Here is a 19108-nt window from a genome sequence, read left to right as displayed (position 1 = left end):
GAAGGGAGTGGAAGGGAGTGGAAAGAGACGACTTTGGGATCGATTCTGAAAGCCATCCCAACCTGAAAATCCATGTATGTTCATGAGCCACGAATTTCTGCACTTGGCAAAAAATTTAATACTCTCGTTAAGGGAAAAATCCATCTTTTTTCCTGGGGCTCTGTCCTATGACGTCAGTCAGGGCTTGGGGAAAATCGATTCACGGGCCTGGACGTAGAATTTCGGTTAATTTTCTGGGGATTATGAGGGAGATGATTAAGGGCGGCTCAACTCGGGGAGCAATTCTGGTTATTGATCCGAGACTGAGAAATATCCGGTTAAATGACTTTTGCTAAATTTAACCGCCGATTTTGTTATTTTATTTTAGGAAATTTCGAAGAAAATTGGGAAACAATTGGGGAAAATTCACTGGTTTGAGGGAATTGAAGAATTAGGTGGATGGATTTTTTATTGGTAAAGGAATAAATCGGGAAAATATTTCTGTCCATCACGTGTGGATGGACAAGAATTTTCCCGTGATTTCTAATATTTCCAATTTTAACATATGGAATTCTCTTTCTCGCTTTTTCGATATCGAAATCTTTCTCATTGTCTAAATATTTTGCTGGGAAGAAAGCAGGAGACGACCCAGTTCATCATTTCCAATAAAAACCACTGAATAAAACACGAAATCCACTAAAAGCTCTTGAATTCATCATTTATAAATAAACATCTTTCGCTCTCAGAAAAAAAAATCAGGATTTACCTGACAGTAGAGCTGAAGTTTTCTCAAGTATCATCTTCTACAGAAGTAATAGATAATTGAAAAAAAAGGGAGAACAAAGGATTGTTGATAAATCCGAATTATCATTTGCAAATGTGAAAATAAAAAATAAATCCAACTATAATTAATATCTTGGAATGTCTTTCAGCGGTCTCATTGTATTGACTCAAACGCGAAATCTCAGAGCCATTAATTATCTCTAATTATTCACCCAAACATTTCCAGAACACATGTCGACGGTAATTAATACAATCCACAGAGACATAACGCTGTAATGAGCATGAGGGAGGGGATCTGCGTGCAGTGGAAATTAACATTTTTACATCATCTGGAATTATTTACCTTCTGCGCATGTTCTGCACTGACAACTTCTTTTTAAATTTTCATCCACCGGAAATTATCGAATCTCGAAATTATTCGAGCTAACGTAATTCGATTCTCCAATCAGCAATGGACAATTGGTAATTTCATCGTCTGTTAAATTCGAGATGACAAATTTTCTTGATTTTACGGGAGGAATTGGGTCAGAGGAAATATGAGAAATTCTTTGATGAAAATTATTCCATTGGGTCTTCTGGAGATGTGAATGAAATATTTGTCAAGATGAAAGAAGGACTGTCAAATTGACAAGGGAAAATTGACGAGACGAATCGAGAAAAAAAATCGGACATTTCGTTGCACATTTTTGTAAGACCGCGAATAACTAAGGGTAAATTAATTTTTTAATTAAACAAATGGATTACGTGTTGATTACCTGCGCGCAAATATACCTTAAAAATTTGGGAACAATTGATGCAGTAATTTTCTGCCAAAAAATTCGGTAAAATCTCTTTTTTGGTCAGCTGCTCTTCAATTTCTGTCAATTGGTTTTAAATTTAAATAATTGTAATGAATAATCCAGGGATATCCTTCGGGATTCGATGTAAAATCGCCAGAATAATTAAATATCCAGGGCCAATTACTCTCTCATTACGCCGAATGCACGTGATTACGATCTCCTGGATCACCCGAAAAATCGTTCCAGAAGTTTGAACGACGTTCGTAAATTTAATGGTAATGCAGTAATTATTACGTTCACCCACATATCCACGTGATTATAATGCACATCACCCTCATGAGACCAACCAGATAACCAGTAATATAAAAGATATTGTGAAATGATGCAGAAACTCGTGTTGCAGTTGAGGGCACACCTCTGATAATCGCCATTTCGAAATTGCGGAAAAACACCGGAATTATCTATTTTTCTAGTTTTAATTCAACGAGGAAAAATTCAAATCTAGTTTTCAAAATTCATTCCATGGAAAATAGATCGAAGAACTATCGATTCCCGGATTCAATTCCTCGGTAACTGAGAAATTAATTTTACAAATGAAACAATCAAACTAATTCGCGTTTTTTCCGCGGATTTAATTAGTCATTCGGTAATGAATCGTTGTGATGAATATTTAGTGCAAATCGATTGATTATTATTATTCATTCGAGCTTCCGATTTTTCCGATTTTTCCGAATTTTTGTGGAAAATGATCTCTTGTTTGAAATTTCGAATTAAAAAATTATTTTGAATTATAATTACAATTTTTTTCCAGTTCGTTGAAAATTCATACGAATAAACGATTGAAATCTCGCGGAGTGAATGGTAGTAATAGAAAATATCAAAGGATGATTAAAAAAAATTAATGAACTGAGAGATAATGATTGTTGTACTGTACATTACGCGGTAATGCTCATGGAAATGAATGTAAAAGTCTGGCTCCTGGCGATATGAACTAATGAAGGGATTGCAGATGACTTCCCCCAACTTTCCTACTTTACTACCCTACTTTAACTTTGACTCTGGCCTCGGATATTCCACCTAAATTCATACTGAGAGCTTTTGTGAGGGCTTTTCCCTTTTCGGTGGAAATTCCCTTAAATTCTCGTTCCTCGGGCTGCCTATCGCCTCACTTATCCACTCTCCAAAAAAATAACATTTAAAATTTATTATAATATTTTCTGCAATACCATTACTGACTATTATTACCCATTATTATTATCATTGATAATTATTATTAAATATGATTAATTGTTGAACACCGAGGAATTATTATGAAAAACAGAAGACCAAGTGGAATGCGATTAAAAAATTTGTAAAACATTTTCCGGTGTTTTATATTAAAAAATGATATTACATCGGTTTTTATTTTTAATTAATATTTAATCGTGATGTCGTACGGATGTTTATATATTTTTTCTGAAGAAAGACAAAATTCGAATGTGGAATTTTAGGGGGGAGTTAAAATGGAAATATGAGAAAATAAAAAAGGGAGAAGCTGAGCTTGAAAAAGGGGGCATAAACTCATGGCATTAATATTGCACTTGAGACGTTGACAATTAACAACAAAAATTACTCTCTTAGAAATTCTAGTGGATCGATGATGATTCTGCAGGATATCCGGTACGTCGTTGCCTGGAGTATCCAATTAATGAGAAAGATTATTCCATCCTTGATATTCATTATTATTTTTATGTTTATATTATTATTCTTTTCCCTCACTTTTTTGCTTTTGATACTCACCGAGGAATGAAGGACGCCATTGCAGGGATCACATACTCCGGATTGCATATTCATCGTGTCCATAATAAGTGTGAGTGCACGCAATTGGCAAGACCTCGATTCATTTTTTCCCCTTTTTCTGCAAATTAAAATGTCACGTTGAGTCACTCGATGGATTTCACGTGTGGAAAATTGAGGAAATCGTCAGGAATTCAAGAATTCTTACATTTTCAAAATGCGTTTTGATTTTTATTTTCGGACTGTAATTTGTCGAGAGTCCCGGGTAAAAAAAATTGTAATCGAAATATTTTTTTCAAATTTTCAAAAAATTTCGGGAAAACTTTTTAGATAATTTTTTTTAGGAATTTTTTTGGGGGGGGAAAGGTTTTGAAAAATTTTTCAAAAATTTGAATAGGACATTTTTTTTATAATTCGGATGGCGTATTTTTTGAGAATATTGAAAAATCAAAAAATTAAAAAAAAACAGTATAATTAAAAAAATATATAATGCCAAAAATTTCAAGAGAATTATAAAAAAAATTATTCGAAACAAATTTTTGAAAAATTTATCAGAACATTCCTCGAAAATTCAATTCTTCCGCTTCCCGTTTTTCTTTTCAAAAAAAATAATTCTCTGTAAAGTTTTCCAGAAATTTTTTGAAAATTTTGAAAAAATATTCCGATTATAATTTCATTTTACCCGGAGTCCCACCTGTAATTAAAATGCCATGCTAATTAATTCCACGAGTTTCCAAAAATTCCAGTTGATTGACAAAATCCAGAGGAATTCAGGAATTTTTAAATTCTCAGAAGTGTTCTGACCCATTTTTATTCTCGAAGGGCAATTTGTTGATAATATTTTTCGATTTTTTACTGCTGACCGAGCCATCGGCAGAGCAACTCCAATGAATACATTATGACCCATAACAGCTAAAAGTTACTGCCAAGTTCTTTTATGGACGGTAACTGGAGAGGATTTACACTTTTGTTATCGTTCCACCCTGTACTGATATTATTATATCACGTACTCAACTCAGGGTTTACCCCGTGTCCCTCGAGTTATTGGTCCTACGATAGTTGCAAAAATACCCGCGTATCTCTCACCTTCCGTTAAACAATAAAAAACCAAAAGACAATATTATAATGTAAAAAAAAATCATCAATCATTAATCAGTAATGTCTCAATAATAATAATTTTATTCAGGGCATTTTAAAATCCCAAGAATTGCTAGATCATGAGGAAAACTCGATAATTGAAGTCATTTTATTTCTAAACGAACCGCTCGTTAAATTCTCCTCTAAAAAATTTGATATCTAGTTTAATTCATGACTGATGAGTTCATTTAAAAGAAAAACTCAAATCAATGATAGGTTCACCTTGAGGACGTAATTACCGTCGGTTTTTCTTCGGTGCATAACGAGACTACGCGGGATTTATTTCCGAAGAGGTCAAGAGGGTGCGGAAATCTGGGAAAAAGGTTTTTCAATTTAAGGAATTGAATTCCAAGTGCATGAAAGAATTTTTCATTTCGATAGTGCATGACAGAGTTTACATTCAAAATTGCAGTCCATTTTCACAAATGACTCATAACGGTAAATAATACAGATCCTCTCTGATGCATATTTAACCAGTGGATAGTTAACCACTCCCATTTGAATTTCAATTTTCGCGGTGGAGCAAAAGGGGATTCCCCTGAAACTAAATTCTCTGGAAACCAAGGAAACAAATAGAATTAAATTAAATCCAGCTTCAGAGAAATGTTTTCATTTTTTCTAAATCAAATTGAATTTTATCTCAAATCATTTGCCCCTAAACAAATAAATATACAATAAAATTCTTCAAACAATAAAAAACCAAAAATTGAATAAAAATTTGGTTGTAATTGAATTTTTCAAATTTTCACATTCTGATGATTTCAATTACCAATTTAATTATCAACAATTTAATTCTTGGTGGGGGAGGGGGCGGAGGGGAAGTGGTTCAAATGTTTTTATTAATCGATGATTGATTTAATTTGAATTGGAGTGACCTGGACACGAGTCAATTGTTAATTTAAAAAAATCAAACGGCAAAATGGAATGAGAGAGAATCACATGTTTCACGACCGCATGGACAGGTTCTTGACCATGACAGGATGCCACAAGGACATTCAGCAAGACAAAAACCACTAGAACGGTACGAGAATTCCTTCGATTTTCCCCCACGTGCGGAGAAATACCGCAATAATTATTTATTCTCACAATTAAAAAAAAGAAGCACCGAGCGCTCTTTTTTTTCGTTACTCGCCTCCAGGAATTTTAGCGCAATAAATCCTAATGTCCGGATAATTAGAATCATGGGATTGGCTGGAATTTCCAGACATTTTTCAACCATGAAATCGATATTTTTAACAAACAAATCCGCTACCTCACTTACATAATAAAATACGAACGATAATTAACAATCAATAAATGTCAATGAATAAAAATTAAAGCGCTGAATATTCACACAAATTTTATGTACGCTGAGTGAATATTATGAGATATTGTTTATTTATGGGGGTAGCTGTAATGGGGCAGACTTAAATGGCCCGATAATTAATAATAATTAGGGATAATAGAATAAAAATGTGGAAATATCGAGGAACGGAATAAAAACGTTGAATGACTTTTTGGAGGAACGAATTCAGATGCAACAATGGAATTAATTTATTAAAAAAAAGAACTGGACAGTCGAGATTTTTTGTTATTTCTGTCTCATTGATCATGCATGACTTCGGTGTTGATTTCCACTTGTTGTGCGTCATGGCAGCTGTTACAGAGGAAAACAAATAAATAGATGAAATCACGGGGTTTTTTGAGGAGAAGAATTTAAAACTTTGATCCAACTATTAATTCCCGACACGTATCTCATTGTGGTTTATGTACACTGAGACGACCTTGCCACAAGCTTGGCTTTCCGGGTTTACCGGGTGCCGTTGAGAAAAATAAAAAGGAAAATTCACGTTCAATGCGTTTGTTAACTGAATTTTTTCATGCAAAACGCATCTTAATCGCTTGATTTTCCTCTTTACATTCGTTTTCTCGATTAAATCAGTGTCAACCTGTCATTACAGTAATTAATACGTTCCAATGGGTAATTGAGAGGACACATGCTTAATTGGTGCTCATGTTATCGTCATTTCCGGTTGAATTAAATGCACGGATTTTTCTTTGTGAGCAACTCTCATCGATTAACAAATAAATAATTCCCAGTTCTAATCAGAAAATTATTGATTGGATAAATTAAATTTTTTGAATTATTCTTCCCAGTGATTCACTAGAATGACATTAATTCCAGTTTCTCCAGAGTAAATAAATAATAAATAATGAGAGGGGAATGGAATAAAAACGAGGGGAAATTAGTGGATTAAATTGTTTTTGGTGCAATGTTGTTAATTATTCACGCGATGATGTACCAACGGGTTTGATGCATCAGATTGAATTTTTCGTTGAAACTGCAAGTGGTCAAACCGGTTTGGCGTTTAAAAGGAAGACCACGCGTTGAAAAAAAAAAAATATGCGGTGGGAGAATGAATTGGGAAGTCCTTGATGACCGTTGATGACCGGACGGACAGGTCCACAACCACGTGCTCGTTCCAATGACAATAGCTGCTTGATCCATATTGTTTTTCATTATTCCGTCATGTAAATACACCTATTGTGTTCAATAATCCCACCTCAGCAGGAAAACCTGCCCTCACCACATCTTTATAAACAAAGATCATTTATTAATCTATAAAACTAAACAAAATGCTGGAATCCCTTCAACTCTTTTATCTTAATCACTAAATCCCAAATTATCTCCTAATTCGTAAATAAATAAACAAAATATGATATCGATTATATATTTTTTTTCACGGAATCGATAATCGAAATGAATTTCTATTCAGATTTTTCGAAGAAATCTATCGAATGGGAAAATACTCATGGAACGACGAATCGAGTTTTATTGATTTTAGAATTAAATAGATTGCACGATATCGCCGTGAAGGAGTGATCAATTCCGATGTAAATATCTCGCGGTAAATTTCCATACGAATTCCCAGTTTGCTCATCTCTTAGGAATATGAAATATAATGTTAGATCATCAAATCATTCCACCCCATCTAGGAAATAAGAGTGTATCATTAGATCTCGTCGGAATGAATTTTGTTCGGAAAAATGATTGAGGAAGTATTTGATTGCTTGTTAAATGATCTGAAACAGTATATTAAATTCCTGGAAAGTACGTCACGGGGACATTTACGCGAGGGAACCCCATCTCCAGTCTGTCGATAAATTTTTAAAACCATCTTTGATTTTTTATTGAGTCAACGTGCGAAATTCCTCGAGATTTAGATGACATGGGAATACCTGCAGCCGCCATTTTGTTACCCTAAATCATTCCATTTATTTATTCCATTCCATTTGTTCAGACATTTATTAATCGGTTTATTATTTATCATTTTGGGATAATATATCGGAATCTGGTGCATTCTGAATGCACTAAAAAATTGATTTGACCCACGGAATTGACCCACACCATTTCTGACTATTTATTATTCCAAACCCATAAAATTCCATTCTTTAAACATTATTTGCATTTATATTTTTCACAGACCGATTTGATATGTATTTTTGAAATGATTGGGGGTGGAATGCGTGGGGTATTGAGGGTATAATTGACCCACGGAATTGACCCTCATTAGATCACACCTGCTGAGAACGTAAAATTAATGAAATAAATGTCATTTACGTTTAGACTTTTTACGGATGATTTTGAGATTTTGAAAAATGATCAGGATTGGCGGAGAATGGGACAATTGGGTAGTGACACTGAGTGGAACATCCAGGGTATAAATGACCTGGAAAATTAGCCCACAGCATCTGAGTTGTGAGACCCTCAGCATTAGGGTGGGGAGAAGAGCTCGTGGGGCAGTTGAAGGCTATAAATGCCACAAACGAACCACAGACTACTTACTGGAAAGAGTCGTGAAAGACTAACCAAGCGTGTGATGACGATGAAGCGGGTTTCTCCCCGTAGAAGTCATCCGGTACCACAAATCACGAACTTTCGGTTGTACAGTGCGTGTGGAAGACGCGCAACAAGTGTTCAAACATTGTTTTTTCTTTCGTAATTTTACTCAGGGGAGAGTGTGTGTTAACTCATTTTTTTTTATAAAATTCCTGTGTTATTTTGAGACAATTGTGGATTTCTGTGGAATTCTCTTGTGCAAGTTCATTGGAGTATTCTGAAAGACTGACGTGAGTACTTGAAATATCGTCAGTCTAAATAAAATAGATTGTTTATTCCATTTAAATACCTCAGAATATTTTTTTCAAATCATTAATTTTTCAATTTTACCGCTTTTATTTATTTTGAAATTCATTTTTTTTTTTCATTGCAGCTTAAATGCTAAATAATTAGCATTTTTAATAAAATCGTTGAGTTTTGTTGAATAATTTAGAATTTTTCTTTGTAAATCAGATTTTTCTGATTTGAATGACTTTTTTCTAGAGCAAGTTATGCAACATTTAAACAAATTTGTAATGTAAATTAATTAGTGAATGGGTAATAATAGCCTGGGATCAGCGTGAATCCATAAAACATACAAATCTCTATTATCTAAGCTGTTGTAAACACTCAGCTAATTCCTAAGTCTCCGTATACATTCCCCAATCGTAATGCTGTCGCAGTGTCATCATTGAAAATTGTAACTGAACTGAATCTAAACATCTTCAAGGTTTTCACAGGTAGGAGGCAATTAGTCTCTCACGGAAACGAATCGATTTTCCCGTTTGTGTACATTAATAACTATTAATTAATATTCATACGCCTGAGGGCAGGATTACACGTGAATTAGTGACAGCCGGTCGTTTACTTCTCATTATCAATTTCAGAGGATCGATATTTTCTACCACCGGTCATTAAATCTTCAATTAAAAAGTCATTCACGGATAAACAACTGACGAAAATACCAGAATTCCATTTGAAATCTCTAGAAGAATTCCTGAATTTATTTGAATATATTAATTTACGGTAGAAATTCACTCTCACTTCGAGGTTTTCAATTGTATTTTAACATTAATATAATTTTTTTTAGGTGATAAGCAATAGTCGTATATTTGTCAAGTCGAGGAAAACTCATTGTTGAAAGACAAATACCTCCTGATAATAGTTTTTGTGTCCTCAATTCTTGTTTTTATTAGCGAAGTCTCTTAATAGATTACGAGCACTTGAGCGGTAAAAATAAAATCATTAAGTGTCGATTTTTCTTGGTGAACAGAATAAAGTGAATCGATTTGGTTATTTTTCCCATTATTTCCATCTATTTCCGAACCATTAGGACTATTATTCATTATTTTATTTTCTAACTTCAAAGTTCATCTCAAAAATAATAGAATACGTAATGCAGTAATTGAATTAGGTCAATTACTCGTATATGCATTCCGCGGATCGATCGATAAGTTATCGCGATTGTAATCGATAGTTTAATATTTAGCGACTCTGATTCGATTTTTTTATTTATTCCGACTGACAACAGATTTTTTTGAAAAAAAAAAACTTGGATTGTCACTTCAAGAGGATTTAATTGAAATAAGATCCAGCAAATAAATTTCTCACGAATGAAAACGGATGTGCGTCATTTTTATTTATCAATTTTTTTCTATTGGAAGACGAATTAAAAATAATTGAGTGGTGGATTAATTAATTTGGAGTTGCTTGGATAATTTAATACCTTTTTAAATTTTTTATTTTTAGAAAAATTGAACAATGACAGTGGCAGTGGAGTCATCAAAGGCGGAAGAGGGCGAGGGAAAAATGAGAATTGAAACATTCGACGATATTTTACCGCACGTCGGAGAAGCTGGACTTTATCAATTGATTTTATTCCTCATCCTCTTGCCCTTTACCTTCGTCTACGCTTTTCTCTACTTCACACAATTTTTTCTGACTCTAATTCCAAATGAACACTGGTGCACCGTTCCAGAACTCGATGGGTGGAACCTCACAGATAGTGAAAAGTATGATAAAAATAAAATTCATCCACTCCCAACAATATTTATTTTTTATTGATTTTTCATCCATCAATATTTTTTATCGATTATTTCAACACGTTATTTCCAGAATTTCCATTTGTCGTTATAAAAATAATGAATAATTACTGCGCAATTTCAATTGGAGGAGATAATTAAATAAATGAGAATTACAACTCATTATTGAATGACTGAAGTGAATTTGGTGTTCGTGTCATTTTTTTTTTATAATCTCATGACCATTCAGTGCCAGAAATAATTTCATGTATTGATAAATAAAAATGGATAATTATTATCTATTACTCGAGAAATATCCACACGAGGCGAGAGTAATTAAGTGACTGGTGGAAATACTGGAGATCTAGCTCGCATGTCGATCAATCGTCTTTTTAAAAATCCCGGGTGTATGCTAATTAATTCGAGTGCAAGGTTGTAGATGATAATTATCTCGTTAACAATGTGGAGGCGAGCGAAATGGAAAGCAAATGTTGAACGAGGATAATTGGTAACAGATTTACAGCAGCTGTTCGTTAATCTGATGACGATTTTCCATTCGTAATATTAGGAAGTGACAAAATTTTTCCATTAATTCCTTTAAAAAAACTCAATTACCAAATGATTTCGCTGAATTTCCATCGATTGGTCAATTAGTTCACGAGTATTTGACTATTCATTAAGTCATTTTTAGCGTAAAAATCGCTATTGTGGGTTAAAAAATTATTTTTCTATGATTACAGAATTGCTTTATCAATTCCATTAGCAAATTCGATAGAGAGACAAGCAGAGGGTGCAACTGAATTTTCGAGATGTCAAATGTATGACGTGAACTTCACAGAAGTCATGTTATCGGGTATCAAAGTGCCTGATCCTTCGTGGGGTGTAAGACCCTGCGCAAATGGATGGAGTTTTAATTTCAGTGCTATCCCCTACGCCTCCATTGCAGCCGAATTGGAATGGGTTTGTGATAAAACTTACCTCTCCTCAGCTGCTCAATCAGCTTTCTTCGTTGGTAGCATAATCGGTGGATTCATCTTTGGATACATAGCTGATCATTATGGAAGAATTCCCGCCCTCGTGTCATGCAATGCGGTTGGATTTTTTGCATCAGTGGCAACAGCATTCTGCAACAGCTTCTGGACTTTCTGTCTAGCCAGGTTGATCGTTGGAACTTCATTCGATAATTGTTTCAATATTCTGTTCATTATTAGTGAGTTCATTACTTATTATTTGTCCCTCCCCGATTCCCAGAACATTCCCATTTATTTTTTTCCCTCAATTAATAAAGAGATAAGCTGTAGAAAAAAAATTATGTGAATTGATTGGATCTCTGACATCTGATGATCAGATAATTTCAAATTAATTTCAATTAACTTCCAGCGATCGAGTACGTGGGACCCAAGTACCGTACCCTAGTAGCGAACATGTCCTTCGGAATTTATTTCGCGATAGCCGCGAGTGCTCTTCCTTGGGTGGCATACTGGATAGCAGATTGGAGAATTCTCAGTGTTGTGACAGCAGCTCCTCTGGTCGTAGCTTTCTTCGGTCCCTGGATTGCACCAGAGAGTGCACGATGGTACCTGATGGCGGGAAAAACAGATAAAGCCATCGAGATGCTGAAGAAGTTCGCCAAGGTAAACGGCAAGACCGTTAAACCCGAGATTTACGAGGAATTCGAGAGGAGCTGCAAGGAGATGATCGACAAGGACAAAAAACTCAATAAATACACTGTCCTTGATCTCTTCAGGATGCCCAGACTAGCCCGAATCACAATTGTCCTCGTCATCTACTGGCTTCTCATCATTCTGGTGTTCGATGGTCATGTCTGGAATATGAAACTCCTTCATCCTGATGTATTCACTTCTTTTTCACTAGCTGCACTCACTGAACTTCCAGCTGCTCTTCTTCTCGCTATTTTTCTTGATAAATGGGGCCGCAGGTGGATGGGATTCGCATCGATGCTCATGTGTGGAGTCTTCTCCTGGATTGCCCTGGCAACTCCTGAAGGTATTTCAATCAAATTTATGAAAACAAATAAATAAAAAATTAAATATCATCCTCTCAATCAGATATCCTCTGGTGTCAATTCTCCCAGGAGTGTTAATCATCAGACCTGGGGATTGATAAAGATAATTGATACTTGTAATTCTTTTTTTTTTCTCACCGCAACTTTGATCATGAAAAGCCATCTCGTATCCTAGGTGGCAAATCTCCGGGGGTAGTTATATTTTGTCGTCGATCGATAAATTGTATTTCCCACCTTTCAGGTACTGTTACCGTCGCCATGGCAATTCTTGCTCGTCTCGGTGTCAATGTAGCCGCAAATATTGGCTTTCAGTACGCCGCCGAGATGCTACCTACTGTTGTAAGAGCCCAAGGTGTATCACTTATTCACATTATTGGATACTTCGCTCACATAATTGGACCCTACATCATTTACTTGGTAAGATGATTAACTGTTTGTAATTAACTCGTCGCTATTATATACCGTTCGATTTGATAACAGAAGATCAAAGGAGGAGCAATTGCTCGAGAAACCTTTAAAGATAGTCTTCTTACTTTTTTTGGGGGTTCAGTATTTTTTTTTTTCTATTTTTATATTCATTTTTTATGGATTAATGGAGAAAATCGGTTGCGCTTTTGAGATGTCGTTTTTATTTATCGTATATTTACTCTGATTTTTGGCAGGCTGACGTTCGTAAAGAATTACCTCTGATTTCTCTCGGTCTTGTATCCATGGTTGTCGCCTTTCTGACACTAACATTGCCCGAAACCCTCGACCAAGATCTCCCAGAAACACTGCAGGAGGGTAACGACTTCGGAAAGGAACAAAACTTCTGGTGGATCCCCTGTAGATCCTCGTAAGTATTAATGAGAAAAGAAAACTTATCGTCCAATTTATCACAAAGTTTTTCCGCTTATCAACGATAATGTAGATAAAGAGATTAAACCATCATTTATGTTTCAGCTCTCACGAAAAAAGGAAGAAGTACAGAAAGAAAATTGCTGCTGTCAATGCGGGATTCAATCCCGGAAGTCTCACAAAAATCGACTCCACGAGATTATAACGAAATTTATAGACTAGTTCATCAGAAATTATATAAAAATTGAGGCAATTCTCAGCCGATTTGGCAGTAAATGAGTGAAACATCATCAACTCTCGATGAACTATGAATTTTATTTAAAAAAAATCGAAAACTCGAAGGGTAACCATTGAAATCAATTTTCCGCGGGTTTTCTGGTTTTTTTATTTATAGACCGGAAGTGATGGTATACAGTGGGAAGAGTACAAAAAAAAACTCGACGAATTTGACAGAAGTTGAAAAATAATTGACGTAAATTTCCCATCGAATGACTTTTAAACAATCGGCGAACGTCGGAGAAGTGAAATTCTTGGAAAATGCGATTTTAAGGATCAGTCGACAGTTTTCGAAAGAATAATCACCTCACGTCCGATAATTCGCTGATAAAAAAATTCAACGCCCCAACGAATTCGTCAGAGAATTCCACTCGATTTGTGATAAAATTTCTAACAAATTCGTTTGGTTCATTTTTTTTTCATATTTTTACGCAGATGAAAGTCATACTCACGACATTATCCTCTCTTCATTCAGGTAGGATCATTCAGGTACTTACTAGCATCAGTAAATAAAAAATCTGATGAATCGAAATGCGGGAAATCGACGAGCAATTCATAGATTTCTGTCGCATTATCTCGATCTTATCAAATCATCACTCCATCATTAATGTAATAACTGTTGTACAAACAATTTTATGACTCTGTTCAGTATTTTAAATGATTTATCAATTACAGTATATTTCAATCATGATACACGCTGAAAAATAAACAGAATAAAAATTCAATGGACAATACTTTCTCAGTGAATTGATAAATTACAAAATAATTGTTCTTTTATTTTATGATTGAGACAATGAGATCATCGAGAGTGACTATTATGAGCTGAACTTTCCTCGTCCCGAGGTTTTCCGCAGCAGGGGAGGGACCAGAAGCTGTCATTTTTTCCGAAATTCGCACCCTCTTCAAGGGTTTGAGGCAGTCGTCGTCCCCTCGTCTCTGGAAGAAAAAGAACCAAGACAGAAGTTCCCAAAGAAAGGACCCCAACTAGCATCATTGGAAATCCTTCCCAAATGGCAGCCTAAAATCAGATTTCATTCACAATTAAAAAAAAATCTATTGACTCATTCATCAGCAATCAATTGTGCAAAAATCTGGATTAAAATTTGAAAATTTCCATTGTTATGTTGAAAATTCATACCATCGGAACTATAACAGAATTTTCGATAGAAATTGTGAGGGTTTCAGGTGAAAATCGGGTGGTTATTGGGGTTTGAGTGAATAATTGATGATTCCTTACAAGATCAACAATAAATGGTGAAACCGTGTGCCCTATGATACCAAAAACGTGGACCAGAGCAACACCCTGAGCCCTGATGGGTGTGGGCAGTAATTCAGTAGCATATTGAAGCCCTATATTAGCTGCCATGTTTGCTGAGAATCTAGCGAGCACCGATGAAGCCAATTTTCCACCAGCTAAACCAGAGAAAATGTGTATTGGGTAAAATCTTAGTTGATTAATTTTTGTTTTTCAAGTTATTCGGGCTTGCGTACTTGATGGAAGATATAACTCAGCGAAACTGCACGCGCTTATTCCAGCGGCAGTGAGAAATCCACAGAATCTTCTCCCCCAGCGATCCAGGATGAGGGTAACTAGAAGACCCGCAGGTAATTCCGTCGCCGAGGCGAGGGAAAACGATACGAATACGGAGCTCTGCAGGAGTTTCAGAGAATACACGTGGCCATCAAAGCAAATTATCGTGAAAGTCCTGTGAAAATACAAGAGATTACTCAGGTTTCTGCGACGATGGAAATTTTAATCAATTCATGAGTTTCTGGGAATTTCACTTGAATAATAATTCGTCGGAAGTTTAACGTCAGACGTTGGGGAATGATTATTTAATATTCACATGCATTTGGATTTTTTGGTGAAAAAATAAACATTTTTTTATTTTGTTAATTCATTTGGTTGATTTTTTTTATTAGGGTAGCTCGGGGCATTTTTTATTTGCAACGTCTTACCAGAAGGCAGTGGTCAGGATAATGATTTTAATCAGACGTGGAGTCTTGAGGAGATCGAGCATTGATGCTGATTCATCTAGTTTAGTGGCATTACTCGCATTCCGCTGTAAGCAATTATTATAATGACAGGGATGGCTTCATTAAATCCCGGAAGAATGGATAATCACTCGTACAGCGAAAGAAACTATTATTCTCGCAACATACCACGTACCACGTAAATATCGTAGATCCTGGGGTCCGGACTCTTTCCATTGGCTTTCGCTATTCTCTTGAGGTTTTCCACTACTTTGTCCCATTTCCCATGGGACGCATACCATCTATAAAATATTGGGACTAAAAATCAGAAGATCCAAGATTAAATTATGACTTCGTGGGGAGAAAATTTATTTTTCCCCCCCGATGTAAACAAAATAAATTCGCTGTGATTAAATCTATTTTATTGAATCCGTCAAATCGATTGCTGTAATAAATCGATGTAGTCAATACACGAATTGTTTCCATCGAAGTGAAATACGAAATTCTGTTTCACAACATTTCGAGTTATTCGAGAGGACATGTGTTTTTATTGGATTTCGTGTCGGAATTTCATTCGGTAACTCGAGTAAATAAATACAATTCACTGATATTTACTTTAACCTCGAGGTGAGTGGAAAGAATTGCAAATATCAACTTACCGTGCACTTTCTGGTAAAATCCAGGGTGTGAAGATACCGATTGCCATGGGAACTGAAACGACGTAAGCAAGATGTCTCCAATTGGCGATGTAGTAAGCAGCCCAGGGTAAAAGAGTACTTCCAATAGCAAAATGAATACCAAAGGCTATATTGAATACAAATGTGCGACGGTGGACTGACATGTACTCAACAACTGCAATGAATATTCAATAGAATCCTTAAATAAAAAATGGAAATTCCAATTTTTGCAAAATTGAACGAATCATTCCACGGAATTCCTCAATAAAATATTTATCGTTTTTTTTTTCAATGACAAAAACCACTTGCATGCAACAATTGATTCAAGAAGTCTCAACGGCAATTTAACTATCGGTTATAAAATTTTATTAGACTTGCGGTTATGCGGTGAGAAATAATCCTCGAGCAGATGATTTTGTACCTAGGATCAGAGGGATGTTGATGCAATTTTCGTACGCAAGTCCAGAAATAAATCGACAAAGGGCGAATGTTGTGAAGCTGTTGGTCCAGGCAGTGGCAATTGTTGCGAGAAAGCCGACGATATTGCAGACAACGAGAGCTGGTACACGACCCCGATTATCAGCTAGCCATCCAAATAAAAAAGCACCTAGTATCGAACCGAGGAAAAAAATTACCTGAGCTGTAGAAATCAGGTACTCCCTGGTGCATACCCAATCCAGCTGATTAACAATAAACAGTTAATTCGATTCTCTTTATTGTTGAGAGCTGGGATAAATGCCAGCATTATGCAATAATTATCGTACCTCGCTGCCAACGCTGTCGTAAGGTACCACAGATTTGTTGTACTCCCAGTGATCACACGGTATTAATTTTTCCGTCTGCCACGCAGCAGCTGTTAAATTATTTTTCTCCAACAATTCCGTAAAATTCAGATCCTTGCGGTTGCACTTATCGTAGTACGGGTATTTAGATGATGATGGAATTGATAATCTCACTCTGAAAATTGCGAAGGCAAAATGGAATTATCAATTTTATTCTAAACAATATTATGATTTGTAATTGCGAGTGAATTCTCAGGAGTGGGACTGGATGAGATAAATCATTACCTCTCGTCCATCGTCAGGTTGACTCCCTGGAGCTCAGGTACACGACACCAGTGCTCTTGTGGCACAAGTGTGAGAAAAAATGTTGAGAAATAGAGATTAGCATATGTTATGCAAAATGGAAACAGCGCAAATAGCAAGTACCACTGGTATTTTCCAAAATCTCCAACGTATGGCAAAATATCGTCGAATGTTTCCAATTTTTTTTTTAATGCTGTCCTCTCGCTTGGCTCCATCTCCGAATTTATCTTGAACTCTTCCTTCATGTCTCGATAATTCTAATGCATCAATTTTTCATCTGCAATTGAAAAGCAAGTGCGACTCGATATGAAATATTAATAAGGAATAATCAATCAGTCTTCGCATTTAGTAATCAATTACTGGAGCAATCGAATTTCACTGGCTCATTCTAGCCTGTTGTTCCGTCAATTCCGATTCATCAAGTTGAATGCGTCACCATTTCGTTTCAAACTCGTGTGTCTCCTCATGAATAGCTTCAATTAACAAATCAATCGACAATTTTTATGACATTTTAATATAATCTTCAGTGATTTTTGCGGTAAAAAATTACAACCCTCAGGTTGATTTATTGATCAAACAATTGCATCAGTTCGATTATTTTTTCTTCATACGTCAGAAAAGTTCCAGAGAATGATGCATGATTATTTGGTGATGTAAATTATATCGAAATTTAATGAACCATATCAGCGATTACTAGTCCTGAAACCCCCGATCTTGAGCTTATTACGATCAAAATACAAACATTCATCCACTATCGCGACAATTAACGAGTGATAAGAACAGAACGGACAGTCTGGCACCAACGAAACATGCACTTTGTAGTCATTAATGGTAAGCATGAATGGCATATAATTTTTATCCACCACTTGATGATTCTATAAATAATTCATGGAAATTAATAACAATATCGAGATAACGATAATCGGCCTGACAGTTTTTTAACGACCCAATGGCAAAGAGTTGCGAATGTGGATTAACAATAATTCAACAAGATAAGAGCTGCACACGTCATTGAATTGCGAGAGATTTTTTTTTAATGTACGTGAATCGATGGATTAGGAAATTGAATGAGATTTTTTTTTTTAATGCCCAATTGTATAGGGCAATCACACATGCCGAACACCTGCCTTCGGCGAACAGGAATTCCTTGGTTTTTGTATTCATGAATGCGATGAGATAAAATTGAAAGGCTCCAACTTACGATTGTTATTGTAACGGTTTCTTCCTTGAATCAATAAATATATGATAATATCAATTGTTTAAAATATATAAATAAAAATTTTAATTCATTTGAAGAGTCGAACAGAATTAATTCTCGCGGCTTTATCCACAAATGTTACGTCTATGGATTTATAATAATTCAGAATATTTTATAATTAATGGAAAATTATTCTAATTGCAGATCCAGAAATTTTGAAGGATTTCTCTTTCAATAATTCGGCGTTTTTTGTAATAAAGACTTAGTTAATTAGTTCAGAGGAAATTAGTAATTCGGAATGTTTAAAGTTATTGATCTGCGGTAATGGGGGAAATAGAGAGATAAATATTTTTGACTTACGTAAATTGATTAACAATTTTTTTCGCACTATTTTTATCAGATTTTCGGCGTCGTAACAGTCGCGATGACGATGTAACACATGTCCGTACGGAATGACTTAACGGTTGCGACTGGTTTGAGACTTTTTATTCTCGGCTCAAAAGTCGCGAGACCGGCAGGAGGAGACACTATCTCTTTCAAAAATATAATCCGGGGCCCTTGAAGATTCACGAAAATTCTGGAAAGCTATAATGTTCCCTTGACCTAATTACCCACGAAATTTATAATGAATTATTCATTAAAAAATACTTTGTGCGTTAATAGATTTATAATTATTTCAATCAACTGCTGCGAATTTCATG

At 35.4% G+C, this 19108-nt stretch overlaps 3 protein-coding genes across 4 annotated transcripts in view; 1 reads left to right on the top strand and 2 right to left on the bottom strand.

The window, feature by feature from the left end:
* The window catches only part of LOC105268179 (glutathione S-transferase), a 16274-nt gene extending 12874 nt beyond the window's left edge, over nucleotides 1-3400 (bottom strand). Inside the window, exon 1 of the mRNA XM_011307507.1 lies at nucleotides 3321-3400. The gene's annotated coding sequence lies outside the window, so the exon portion shown is untranslated. The remainder of the gene's footprint in view (nucleotides 1-3320) is intronic.
* Nucleotides 3401-8274: 4874 nt separating this feature from the next.
* Nucleotides 8275-14198, top strand: LOC105268177 (organic cation transporter protein). The gene is made up of 7 exons (XM_011307502.1): nucleotides 8275-8564; nucleotides 10063-10325; nucleotides 11075-11544; nucleotides 11715-12341; nucleotides 12602-12777; nucleotides 13023-13195; nucleotides 13303-14198. Exons 2-7 carry the CDS (start codon nucleotides 10075-10077, stop codon nucleotides 13400-13402), a joined length of 1797 nt encoding a protein of 598 aa, XP_011305804.1. The 5' UTR covers nucleotides 8275-8564; nucleotides 10063-10074; the 3' UTR covers nucleotides 13403-14198.
* Nucleotides 14123-18896, bottom strand: LOC105268178 (solute carrier family 22 member 3). 2 transcript variants are annotated; one of them, XM_011307503.1, is made up of 10 exons: nucleotides 18768-18896; nucleotides 17192-17486; nucleotides 16889-17081; nucleotides 16546-16804; nucleotides 16107-16299; nucleotides 15644-15749; nucleotides 15433-15536; nucleotides 14965-15179; nucleotides 14711-14886; nucleotides 14123-14491 (listed from the first exon to the last, which is right to left on the bottom strand). In XM_011307503.1, exons 2-10 carry the CDS (start codon nucleotides 17452-17454, stop codon nucleotides 14273-14275), a joined length of 1728 nt encoding a protein of 575 aa, XP_011305805.1. In that variant the 5' UTR covers nucleotides 17455-17486; nucleotides 18768-18896; the 3' UTR covers nucleotides 14123-14272. The 2 variants fall into 2 exon arrangements, with proteins under 2 accessions (XP_011305805.1, XP_011305807.1); XM_011307505.1 differs by lacking the exon at nucleotides 18768-18896 and adding an exon at nucleotides 17570-18268.
* Nucleotides 18897-19108: the final 212 nt, after the last annotated feature.

Source organism: Fopius arisanus, unplaced genomic scaffold (genome assembly GCF_000806365.1).
Source record: "Fopius arisanus strain USDA-PBARC FA_bdor unplaced genomic scaffold, ASM80636v1 scaffold00055, whole genome shotgun sequence".
Classification (NCBI taxonomy): domain Eukaryota; kingdom Metazoa; phylum Arthropoda; class Insecta; order Hymenoptera; family Braconidae; genus Fopius; species Fopius arisanus.
The sequence above is the reverse complement of the archived record's forward strand: the minus strand, read 5'-3'. Positions and strand labels throughout refer to the sequence as shown.